This window comes from Nycticebus coucang, chromosome 4 (assembly GCF_027406575.1).
Source record: "Nycticebus coucang isolate mNycCou1 chromosome 4, mNycCou1.pri, whole genome shotgun sequence".
In the NCBI taxonomy this organism is placed as follows: domain Eukaryota; kingdom Metazoa; phylum Chordata; class Mammalia; order Primates; family Lorisidae; genus Nycticebus; species Nycticebus coucang.
The window spans coordinates 100,685,541-100,697,708 of record NC_069783.1 but is presented as its reverse complement, the minus strand read 5'-3'; the positions used below and the strand labels follow the sequence as shown (position 1 = coordinate 100,697,708).

Sequence of the window (12,168 nt, the reverse complement as noted above, 5' to 3'; positions counted from 1 at the left end):
GGTGTGCAGGTGAGAGCTGCCAGCAGGTGCTTGTTTTAGAAGCCCCTAGGAACACACAGACTAGACATTCATTTTCGCTTCAATCTGACCAAAGCCACGAAAGCCAAGAGGTGTCATCCCCAATGCTGCGTGTGAATAGGGAAAACCGCAGTCAGGTTGGAAGCTGCCCATTGTTGTAAGGCCGTTATCAGCCCCAGGTTGTCCAACTCCAAGCTTTCTACCATCACCTCTCTCCTCCATGGATAGTGCAAGATATTGCATTTTTCCATTCTTACCAAATTGTGAAGTTTTCCTGTAGCGGTAAAAAGTGTCTTGAAGAGCCAGTATAATCACTGAGTACTACTTACTGTTTGGTTATACCATAATTTATTTAAACTTATTTCAGTTTCTCCAGTGTTTTGTTATAAATATCTTTGGGTTTTGTTTTCTCAGTAAAAATAGTCTAAAGATAAATTTTATAATATATTAATATGTCTTTGTTGTATGGGGGTATCTATTTCACTTCCTCCTTAGCAGCAAAGAGCATTATCTTTAAAAATAATAATAAAAATATCTTGGAAGTTTGCTTGGAAACTAGTGGTTCAATGTGCATTTCTTTGGTTCATAAAAAAAGTTAGACTTTCTGACATGTTAATTCACAAAAGAAATCCAAATAGATGTATTTATCCATTTTTTAGATTTGCTTTTGTATGAGCTCTTTATAATAGAGATGTTAGCCTTTGGGAATGTGTTTAGTATTTTTTCCCCAGTCTAGGTTTTGCCTATTCATTTCACTGGAATTTTATGGTTTTAATATGGTCTCATCTATTCACTTGTTTGTTACTTCTTCTGTTTCTTTTATGCTGTAACCCTTCCAACATTAGATAAATACTTTATCTAATCTAATAGTTTTAAAAAGCCACAATGATCTGGATGTGGTGGCTCATGCCTATAATTCCAGCACTTGGGAGGCTGAGGTGGGTGGATTGCCTGAGCTCATGGGTTTGAGACCAGCCTGAGCCAGAGTGAAACCTCGTCTCTAAAAATAGCTGGGCATTGTGGCGGGTACCTGCAGTCCCAGCTCAGGAGACTGAGGCAAGAGAATCGCTTACGTCCAAGAGTTTGAGGTTGCTGTGAACTATGACACCATGGTACTCTACCGAGGGTGACAAAGTGACCCTGTCTCAAAAAATAAATAGCCACAGTGTTTTCTTATTTGGTAGTTGGTTTTTTGTTTTATTTTTTAACGTTTAATGACTTAATCTTTTTGGGATTCATTTCAGGCAGAGGCTGTAGTTTTTGTCAAGTGAAATAGATGTTGGAGATGGTAGATCAGTTGGACTTACCATTTGGGTTTCCTTGGGGTTGCTGTGGGAGTAACGGAAGCAATCCAAATGACAAGGCTCTGGCAGGCAGGGTTCTGTGGGTGCTCTGCCAAGGGACCCCTCCCGGCATTCAGCCAAAGATGCATCTAGGTACTGCTGTGCAAGGACTTTGCTGATGGAATTGTGGTTATGAACCAGATGGGTTTAAAATGGAGATTATTCTGGATTATCAGGTGGGCCCCTCATAACCACATGGAGCATTAAAAGAAGCAAAAGACAGTGGAAGGGTCAGATAGAGAGAGCCAGAAGAGGAAATTCCCAGGGACAGCAGGGCCAAAAGGAAGGTAGAGAGACTCGCAGCCAGCAAGGGCCCTGACCCACCATGGCTGGCTCTGTAGGGGCAGTGAGCCAGAGGATGCAAGAGCCTCTAGAATTGAGAACGACTCTGCTGAGAGCCAGCAAGGAGGTGAGACCTCAGTCCTGCATCCTTACAGAAGGGAATTCTGCCAACATCCTCAGTCATCCTCTCAAGATAGTAACTCAACCCCATTGGCATCTTTGATTTCCTCCTGGGAGCAGCAGAGCTGAGAACCAGCTGAGCCACACCATGCCGGGGCCTGCAGACCTGTCAGATTTCAAACGGATTTGTTTAAGCTTCTACATTTGTTAGGGAAGCAACAGAAAACTACCTTGAGAGAGGACTTGGTACAGTACCTGCCCATAACTAAGAGCTCCCCACTGATGGCTGCTATTGTCATTATTACCCTTGTTTTCTTGCACATAGCAATAAACATTTATTGTATGAAACTATTGCTTATATAACTTCAGCACTACAGAGAAACCATAACTTAGTAAGAATGGTATTTTCATTGCTAAACTATCTTCTTTAACTGTGAGCTTTGATACCAGAGCTGCTCTGAGCCACTCTACCACTTCTGTCTGTAGATCACGTGTAGGACACACAGGCACATGCCCATGGATTGAATGGAGACCTATAATAAATGATTACTACCTTTTGACTTTTGCTCAGACTATTAAATTCCCTCAGTTGGCATTTATATTGAGCAAACATAAGACATTTTCCTATCTCCATAGTTCAAAACTTTCTCTTTCTCCAGCGGTGGTTCTTCCATCCTCCTTCTCACCCCACATCTTTCCTCTTTCTACCCCCATAAACACCCACTTCATTCCACAGCAGCATAATACGCGTTCTTCTCAAGCTCACCTGGAGCATTCTCCACAATTGATCCCACTCTGGGCCTTAAAACACACCTTAATGAACTTGAAAGACAGAAATCTACACAGTGTTCTCTCAGCCATAGTGGAATTAAACTAGAAATTATTAACAGAAAGATAGCTAGAAAAAAAAAATACTTAGGGATTAAACAACAGACTTCTACCTAACATGTGCATCCAAGAAGTAGTCTCGAGAGAAATTAACAATACTTTGAACGAAACGAAAGGGTTAGATTTCTTGAGTATATTATATATTTGATGGAGAATGAGAAGGAAGAGAATCTTAAATTTTTTCTCTTTTCCAAAGAATATCCTTTCCTGATGATGAAAAGAATACATGTTAAAGAAAATTTGGAAACGTATAAAAAGCAAGTAGAAAGTCACCTTTAATCCTTCTATAAAAAAGTAATCTGTTGATGTTAACATCCGATCCTTCTTCTAAATGTAATTTTTTAAATTAAAAACATGCTTAATAGGCAATATGGTTATATGGTTCAATTTAAAGCCAACCAGAAAAGATAGTACTATAAAAAGCCTGTGGCTCGAAGGAGTAGGGTACCTGCCCCATATGCCAGAGGTGGTGGGTTTAAACCCAGCCCCGGCCAAAAACTGCAAAAAAAAAAAGTCTCCATCTTTGACATTTCCAGTTCCCAGCTCTCCTCAGGAAACTGTTGTTAATAATTTCTTTGTATTCATCTGTAGTCTGTGTGCAGCCCAGCTGATACAAATAGGTATTGGTAATTCTGCCTGTGTATAGTGAATAGGCTGTGAGGATTGCTCTGCACCTTATTTTCTTCCACTTACTGCATCCTGGTGCTATTTTGTGTTTTTTTGGCAGCTACTTAGTACTCTGTTGTATGGCTATATCAGATACATTTGCAAAGATACATTTTCTTCCATCTGCACTGCTTACTAGCAAGTCCGGTGACATAGTTGTAGTATTCTTGTGTTTACAATTTGGGGCCATCATAAACCTTGCTTCTAAGTCTCTGTCACCATTATCATAAAATGCTTGTTTTCCCAGAGTCCTGACATACAGATCCTATGCTTCCATAAAAAGCTGCCCCGGTTTCCTTTTTCACTATGTGCACATGCAGAAATCTTTTTTTTTTTTTATTGTTGGGGATTCATTGAGGGTACAATAAGCCAGGTTACACTGATTGCATTTGTTAGGTAAAGTCCCTCTTGCAATCATGTCTTGCCCCTAGAAGGTGTGGCACACACCAAGGCCCCACCCCCTCCCTCCTTCCCTCTCTCTGCTTTTCCTTCCCCCCTCATGACCTTAATGGTTGTTAATTGTCCTCATATCAAAATTGAGCACATAGGATTCATGCTTCTCCATTCTTGTGATGCTTTACTAAGAATAATGTCTTCCACGTCCATCCAGGTTAATACGAAGGATGTAAAGTCTCCATTTTTTTAATGGCTGAATAGTATTCTATGGTATACATATACCACAGCTTGTTAATCCATTCCTGGGTTGGTGGGCATTTAGGCTGTTTCCACATTTTGGCGATTGTAAATTGAGCTGCAATAAACAGTCTAGTACAAGTGTCCATATGATAAAAGGATTTTTTTCCTTCTGGGTAGATGCCCAGTAATGGGATTGCAGGATCAAATGGGAGGTCTAGCTTGAGTGCTTTGAGGTTTCTCCATGCTTTCTTCCAGAAAGGTTGTACTAGTTTGCAGTCCCACCAGCAGTGTAAAAGTGTTCCCTTTCCACATCCACGCCAGCATCTGCAGTTTTGAGATTTTGTGATGTGGGCCATTCTCACTGGGGTTAGATGGTATCTCAGGGTGGTTTTGATTTGCATTTCTCTAATATATAGGGATGATGAACATTTTTTCATATGTTTGTTAGTGTTTTTCCTATGTTTTCTTTGAGGATTTTTATTGTTTCATGCCTTAGAAAGCAAATGAAGAAATCTTGAGACTGTCATTTCTGTAGGGAACAGGAAAGGCAGAAATGCCCATTGTGTCATGGGGAGACCACTAGTGGAACTGAAGTACCTGTGTAGAACTCCAGGAACAGCCAAGAAGACCATGAGCACAGCTAACTGCTCCAGGGCACTTACTGTGCTCCAGGCACTGTTCTCCCCAGTGTTCAGATAAGCTCATTTAATTCCTTCAGTGCTGTGAGAGAAAGGCAGTTAGGCTCCTCATGTTATAGGTGCGGACACCGAGCTGTGGCGCCCTTCCTGTTACACAACTCCTAGCTGAATGCACCCGTCTAGAGAGAGGGTGTGAGGGAGGGAATGTGCCAGAGGCCCGGTTACCAACTCTGGGCACCCACCGGAAAGAGCTGGGGCAGAAACCGTGTTTGCCACAGATAGTGGGGTCATATTCATGTAGACATTTGAGGCATGTGGCTCAGATTAGAATATTTTTGTTGAAGCATAATTTAGAAATTTCTTTTCACAACTTGTAGTTGATACTGTAAATATAAATGTAGACCGCAGAGACAGCAGCTCTTAGAAATCTTCCTGTTTTACCTTGGAGCCGTGGGACTTCTGCAGAACAGCCAACAGGGCCATCACAAGGAAGGGGAACCCCAGGTCCTGGAGCTGAGCCAGACCTTTGTCGGGCACATGCAGCCTTTGCCTTAAGTGAGTGCGATTTGGTATGAAATCAAGGCAAAACTCTCTTGCTTCCTGTGCAGGGAGAAATTTGATTTGTCTACTTTGAGAAGTTCTGTCTAATCTTGAATCCTGTTTCCCATCATAAATAGCACCGCTAGGGACAAGGATTAGGGCCGTGCTGTGGCACTCCAGGTTGCAGAGAGTGACATCTCTTTGGGTAATATTTCTCTAGGCCTTTGACTTGGGATGTGGAAAAGAAGAATTGCATAGCAAGCATGAGTATGATGAGATTTTACTCTGTGCTAAATAGTCATGCGTTCACAGAAAGATGAGCCCGTTGTTTTGCTTTTTTGTGTGTCCATAGTCTTCAGCTTCATGGTGCAAAACCTTAAATGGCACTTAACAGTTCCGTGGGGCCTGGGAGTGGCACAGGAGGATCTTGATGCAGCTCTATCAGGAAACTAAGCTAAAAACAAAATCAGCAATGACCTGGAAATATGCAGTTGGCTTTTATGTGGATACTCCCTTTGGTAGAAGAAAACACTTGATTTCTCTGATGGCTTCTGAACAACACTTCGGGGTTGCCCTGAGTTCTTACCGTGTTTTTTTTTTTTTCTTTCCTGTTAATGTATTATGTACATGGATTTCAGGCACAGTGAAATTCATCCTGAGAACCCAGAGGGAGCTCATTTGTGGTTAGTTAGGCTAGTTGGGTTTTCCCTTGTCAGAATCCATAGAAGACCCCAGCAAGCCTCAGCTGTTCCCTTGCCCGGCCTCTTCCCAACTGACTTGCTAGCTTTCTGATAGGAATGCTGTTGATCACTCATTGGAGCTTTTAGGCTCATTTCTTGAGGCCTCTATTTTTCTAGCTGAGCTCATAGCACGTGGCCTTGTAAATGTGAAAGGGTCATGGCAGGGTCACTTGGCGGTCAGCATCTCGAGGGCTGTGTGTACAGCAAATGAACAGGCATGCCTTTCCTTCCCCTTTGTATTCCCCTCTCCGCCCACAACTTGGATTTTTGAGTGTCATACTCATTTTCCATGCGCTTTGAACTATGCAGTTGACATGTTCTAAGGGCTTTTTTCCTAAGCAGCAAGGGTTCACTTGGCTGCTTTACTTACATCGCAGAACTGCTGGTTGTCACTAATATTGTTTAGTATCTATGTGGCCCTTCTTGCTGCTGGCTGGCTGTCTCTGCTGTAAAGTTTCCCCTCTTCTCCCTCCTCCAAAGTTGCTCACCAGGTTAATGAATGGACAGACTCTTCCACAGAATAGGAACGGGAGTTTGTGTTTTTGACATTGTTATTGGAAGAGAGGCTGTGGAGAATTTGGGTCTTTGTAGGATTTTCAAGTTCCTCTTACGTGGGGCGATGCGTCAGCATTGCTACCTGAAGACATGTGGCACGTTTGTGGTTATCCTGAGTTGCTTCCCACGACCGGCAGTAGGGGGAACCTGTCAAATGGTGAAAAAACAACACACTAGGTGGAATGATAGCCTTTTTGGTTGGAAAAGCCCCGATGAATGACTCTCATCTCTTCCCATGGCTTTTATTGAGCCCTGCTCCCAAACTGGGCAGCGCCATAGTACTACAGTCGGGGGCGAGGATAGGGGTGGGCAGTGGCGGGAGAGTGTTTGTTTTAAGTGGAAGGAAGATTTCCAGGCCCACTTGGACATCCAGACCTGCTGCTGGCCCAGGAATCTGCATTTGTATGTGCTCCACCTTGATGGAGGGGCCTGCTGTTCCTGCAGAGGTAGAGCTGTGTGGAGAGTAGAGAGAAGAGCTTGAGTTTTATGCTTAGAGCTTTTGTCTAGTGAAGATGCGTGTGAACCATGGGCAAGCCAGCAGCATGGGCCCATTAGGAGCCAGCAGAGAGGGCATTATCTCTGGCTAGGGGCTATGGGGAGGTTTTCCACATGCTGACCTCTTGAGTCTTAAAGAAGAAAGCCTGGCCTGGATGGAGCGGGGAGGTGGGGAGGCTGTGGGCTGGAGGTAGTGGCTCTCTATTAGACACACATATCAGGGAGATATGTAGTTTCCTGTCTTTCCTTACATATGTTGTCACCTTTTTGTAAAATTAGTGCTGAGTCCTTTGTTCTGTGGGATTACAACCCATGCTCCATGGCATAGAGCCTGGTCTGGACCAACAGACATGCCAGGGAAGCAGGCTTCAGCCCTGTCACAGCCGAGGGGGCTCAGCTTCCAGAGATCATCGGTCTCATTCTGATTTGAATCTAGTGCCAGGTGCAAGGGGGCGTATTCAAAAGACGCAACGGATTGCCTGTCTCCGTGTCCTACCACTTACACCTGCAGGCCTGACCCACATCCACACTGGTCCTACCCAAAGCCGAGAAAGTGTGCGCGGCCCCAGAGTGAGGGGATTTTGTGAGAATTAATTTTAGAAAGTTGTTTTGTTAACTTATATAGTAGAATCTTGTTTGCTTCCCCCCCGCCCCCAAGGCAAGGTTTCACTCAATCGCTTTGGGTAGAGTGTCATGGCATCATCATAGCTCACAGCAACCTCAAACTCTTGGGCTCAAGCAATCTCTTGCCTCAGCCTCCCACGTATCTCTTAACTACAAGGGTGCACCACCAGGCCTGGCTAAGCTTTTTCTTTTTAGTAGAGGTGAGGTCTCACTCTTGCTCAAGCTGGTCTTGAACTCCTCAGCTCAAGGGATCCTCCTACCTCAGCCTCCTAGAGTGCTAGGATTACAGACAGAAGTCACTGTACCAACAAGTTTGTTTTTTAATTTTTATTTATTTATTTTTTTGGTTTTTGGCCGGGGCTGGGTTTGAACCCACCACCTCTGGCATATGGGACCGGCGCCCTACCCCTTTGAGCCACAGATGCCGCCCTTTTTTTTAATTTTTATTTATTTATGAACAAGTTTGTTTTTTATTTTTAGCTGTTTATCAACTCAGAATAACTTGTGGGAGTGGAGACAGTGGTCACCAGATTTTCCTGTTCTTAGCAAAGATCCATTCAGTGAGTTTGCATATTGACAGATTGTCAACAATTTTTAAAGGGTTTGTGTTTTCTTAGTTCTCTTGAGAAAAGATTCTTTTTTAAGGAAACATTGGTTCCATTTTTAAATTAACTTAGTGGTTTTCAAACTTGGCTTTTAAAAATAAATATATAAAGGTCTAGAGTCTCCTAGCCTAGAAAGCCTATGTCGGGGTGTTGGGAGCCACCTACCACCGTAGTGGGTGACTGATGCGGAGCAGGGGCTGATCCCTTGTGGAGCCTAATGAGAGCAGCTGGCCCCTGGGTGGGAAGACAGCGGGAGTGTAGGGAGGAGCTGGAAGGCCGAGGCAGAGGGCCGCTTAGGGGCTCTTGCACACCTGCCCACAAGGCAGGACTTATTTTGGCAATGAGGCTCCCAAATGTCTGTTCCTCAGCTCTCCCTGTGAATGGCAAGTGTGTTCTTACGATGGTAGCTGAAGTGGAGTGGCATGGCACAGACTTTGTCTGGAAGGATGCTTTGCTCATACACATTTATCCATCACTGGTATTTCACAGGGCGAGAGGTGGGTTTCCCAAGGGGCTGTGCTGTGAGCAGGTGGTTCCTGGCAGAGGGCTGTGGATGGTGATGTTGAGGTGAATGCCTGCGCACAGTCAGGCATGGTTGTTTGGAATCAACACCTTCTTGTGGCTTTATAAACCACCTTCCCCAACTGTCATCTGAGGGTCTGGTTTTATATATGCAGACTGCATAAAAGCAAAAGGATAGGATATTTTGTTTGATGTTTTTGCTTTTGTGTCGGATTCCTTTCACAAACTAAAAAAATTTACTTTAGATACTTGTGCTTAATTCTGTGTCTGAAAAATGTCTTCCTTTAGATTTGAATGCTTTATCTGGAACAAATGTTGTAGAAAACAATCAGCTTGGTAATCAGGTTAACTCTAGTTACAGAAGAACAGACCAAATAACTGGCTAAGCACATGTTTTTTGTTTCCAGATAATTAGACTTTCTATTTTTGTTAAAAGTTCTTCTAATTAGAAATGTAAATTAGTTTCTATAAAGAATAATATGATAACTAGAATTTCAGTAAAAGGTACACTGACACTTTTACTGTACAGTATAATCCTCAGAGTTCAGTGCTTTTTTAGTGTTTTTCTTGGAAATAATAGACTTCTGTTTTGGCTCCTTTAGTTGACCAGATATACCATCTGGCCTCTCCAGCTTCTCCTCCAAACTACATGTATAATCCTATCAAGACGTTGAAGACCAATACAATTGGGACGCTAAACATGTTGGGTAAGTAGTTGTTTTCTGGTTTTTTGGCTCTTGCTGGGAATATTTTAGACAATTTTAAGCATAGAGTATTCTTTAGAGTCTTGTTCTAAAGACTTTCTTTTAGAGTTTAATCAGGGTGTTTACCCCTCTCCCTCACCACCCTGCTGTGGTATTTGGCAGCTTCTGCAGTGTTAGTTCAGTGAAACTTTGTTTGCCATTGGAATCTGTCTTGGGGAAGACAGCCTAACTTTCATGCATTGTAGTACCTCGTCTACAGCGTCTCTGTGAAAATCCCCGGGGAGTGACCATGGCCACTTCATGTGACCACCGGCATTCCTCCTCTTTCTCCTCTGAAACCACTTGACCAACACCCAGGTCAGATGATGCCTCTGGTGGCTCTGATTCCGAGATTGGTTCGGATGGCCTTGCAACGCAGGGGAGACTTAGTACTGATCTGCCCTGAAGAACTGGGCAGAGAAGCTGTGCCCACATGTGGGCTTGTTAAAACTGAGCGCCTGCTCTAGGCTCAACTCCAGGATTGCCATCAGATGAAAGAGTGAATGACGCTGAGTGTGGCCGTATGTATGTACTGTCAAACCACATGCCTTAGGTTTCTAGCTCTGGGTAATATGCACGTAGTAATGTTTAAAATCAGAGGCAGCATGCAGGCCCCCTGCCCTGTGTGCAAGATCAGATGATGAGAAGTGTCTGGCTCAGCCCCCTCTACTGTGGTGGCACTTGGGCATGGGAGTATCCCTTATTTAAGCACGGGGCTCATTGAAGGTCACTGGGCTTCTTGGAGCTCCTTATGAACCACTGTGTTTGGACTTTGAAAGAAACACATTTGAGAGTCACATTGACTCTTAAAGAGTAGGGAAGATTTTCTAAGTTACTTGATGTCTGTAGATGATGATGTTCTAGTCAGTTCTCCATTCGAGTAGTAAACGCAAAAGGGGTTCAGAATAGGACAGAGGAATGGGGTGACTTGCTTTGGAGAAGGTGCTATAGAAACAGAACTTTAAAGGCAGCAGGAAGATGGGTGGAGAGTCACCCAGGTAGGGGAGGCACAGTTGGAAGAGTCCAGGGCATGCTCAGGGAGCAGCAGGTGGACCATTCTGGAATTAAGCACTAAAGAGCCTTACATTCTGCCAACCCCAAGGTAAAGAAAGTTGTAAGATACAGAGTGATGTTTGGGGCAGAGAGGTCTTTAGGACGTTCATTAAGTCACACTTTATCAAACCAACAGATTCTGCGTTTTTGCCCTACAAGTATCCTACTAAATACTTCTCGTAAGGTTTTTCTTACAGCTTTTGTTTCTATATTGGTGCCCAAGCAGATGCAATAAGAGCAGATGATTAGATGGATGATTAGATTCCTTTAGTTTAATACCAGAGCATTGTCTGTGTTGGCCACAAAAACTGCACCTGTACAGTTTCTCTTTCTTTGCTTTCTGTAGGGCTGGCAAAACGAGTTGGCGCCCGTCTGCTGCTGGCCTCCACGTCCGAGGTTTATGGAGGTGAGTGTGGGGCCTGTGGACTGTTTGTGTCCTGTCTTAGGTGAGTTCAGGGCTCGTTTCTGAGAAAGCCCCACCCACTCCTGCCCTTCCTGTGCTTGACAGTCAACAGGCTTCACATCTCGGCCACTGGGGTCGCCACTGTCCTCCATGGGGGACAACCTCTATTGTTTAACCTGCACCCTTGAGGGACTGTACCCTGTCACCTGGCCAATAAAGACCCCAAGTGTATGATTCCACAGAACTGTTTTTGCCACTCTGCTCTGAGAGCCCCCCTGGAATTCCCACTCTCCGGGGTCTTTGTGCCAGCCTCTCTGTGCATGTTGTTATTTCATGTGGGTGATGAATGCTGCACGTGTGACCCAGTGAGAACTCGTGGGTTGGCCTTTAAAGCTTATGTGCTGATTGCCTCATAAGGTGTATAACAGTTTCTGGAAGGACTGTTGGTGCCAAGCTCATCAGCCTGTTTTACCAACCTATAGTCTTCCTCCTCTTCCTCCTCCCTCCCAGGCCCCCCATCACCTGGGCGTAAGTGTGAGAAATGTGTTTCATTTTGTGTTGATTTCAGCCGAAAGCCGACCCCGTGTGCAGAGTTTAAGAGAACTGTTTTGTCAAGGCAGTAGAAAATAGGCCCTGGCATGATGTCATGTTTTTTATTTTACATTGTTGTGGACAAGAGAAATGGGGAAATAAAAGAGTAAAATTGGAAAAGATGTTTTAAAAAACTTTTTTTAGTTAAAGGAATCAAATGGAAAAAATAATTTGCAACTTAGAAATGCTGTTAAATTGTAGGGAAACTCTTTGTAATCTCCATGAGAAAGTAGCACATTGTCCGCTTCCTAGACGCCCTGGACAGTTGAACGAGCACAGTGCACATCTCCACCCATGGAACTGTCCAGAAGCTCATCGGACTTCCTCACGCCACAGTCTTCCCCACCCACTGCCTGTATTATCTGCATATTTGACAAGAGCTTTGCTCTTTGGGTTCTTAAACAATTTTAGGGTGCGGTTGGTGGACTTCACCAGTTGCTCTACTTATGTTTAATAACAGAAGTAAACTTAAGTTCTGTGCACTGTTTGCTTAATCTCTTAGCCACACAAAATGCTGAAGAGATGATAGGAAATCATTTTTGACTCCGGACCTTTACCTATGTTATAAAAAAGTGATTTTTCCCCATATTTTTTCTTGCAAAGTGATTTTGACAAAAAGAGAGGCAGATGTCCGGAAATCATTTTTGACTCTGGACCTTTACCTATGTTATAAAAAAGTGATTTTTTCCCCATATTTTTTCTTGCA

General features: G+C 43.7%; 1 protein-coding gene across 2 annotated transcripts in view; it reads left to right on the top strand.

The window, feature by feature from the left end:
- The window catches only part of UXS1 (UDP-glucuronate decarboxylase 1), a 91,943-nt gene that overhangs the window by 50,051 nt on the left and 29,724 nt on the right, over nt 1-12,168 (top strand). For both annotated transcript variants that reach the window (XM_053588155.1, XM_053588154.1), the window contains exons 7-8: nt 9,275-9,379; nt 10,815-10,874. In XM_053588155.1, coding sequence (XP_053444130.1) covers nt 9,275-9,379; nt 10,815-10,874 — 165 coding nt within the window. The remainder of the gene's footprint in view (nt 1-9,274; nt 9,380-10,814; nt 10,875-12,168) is intronic.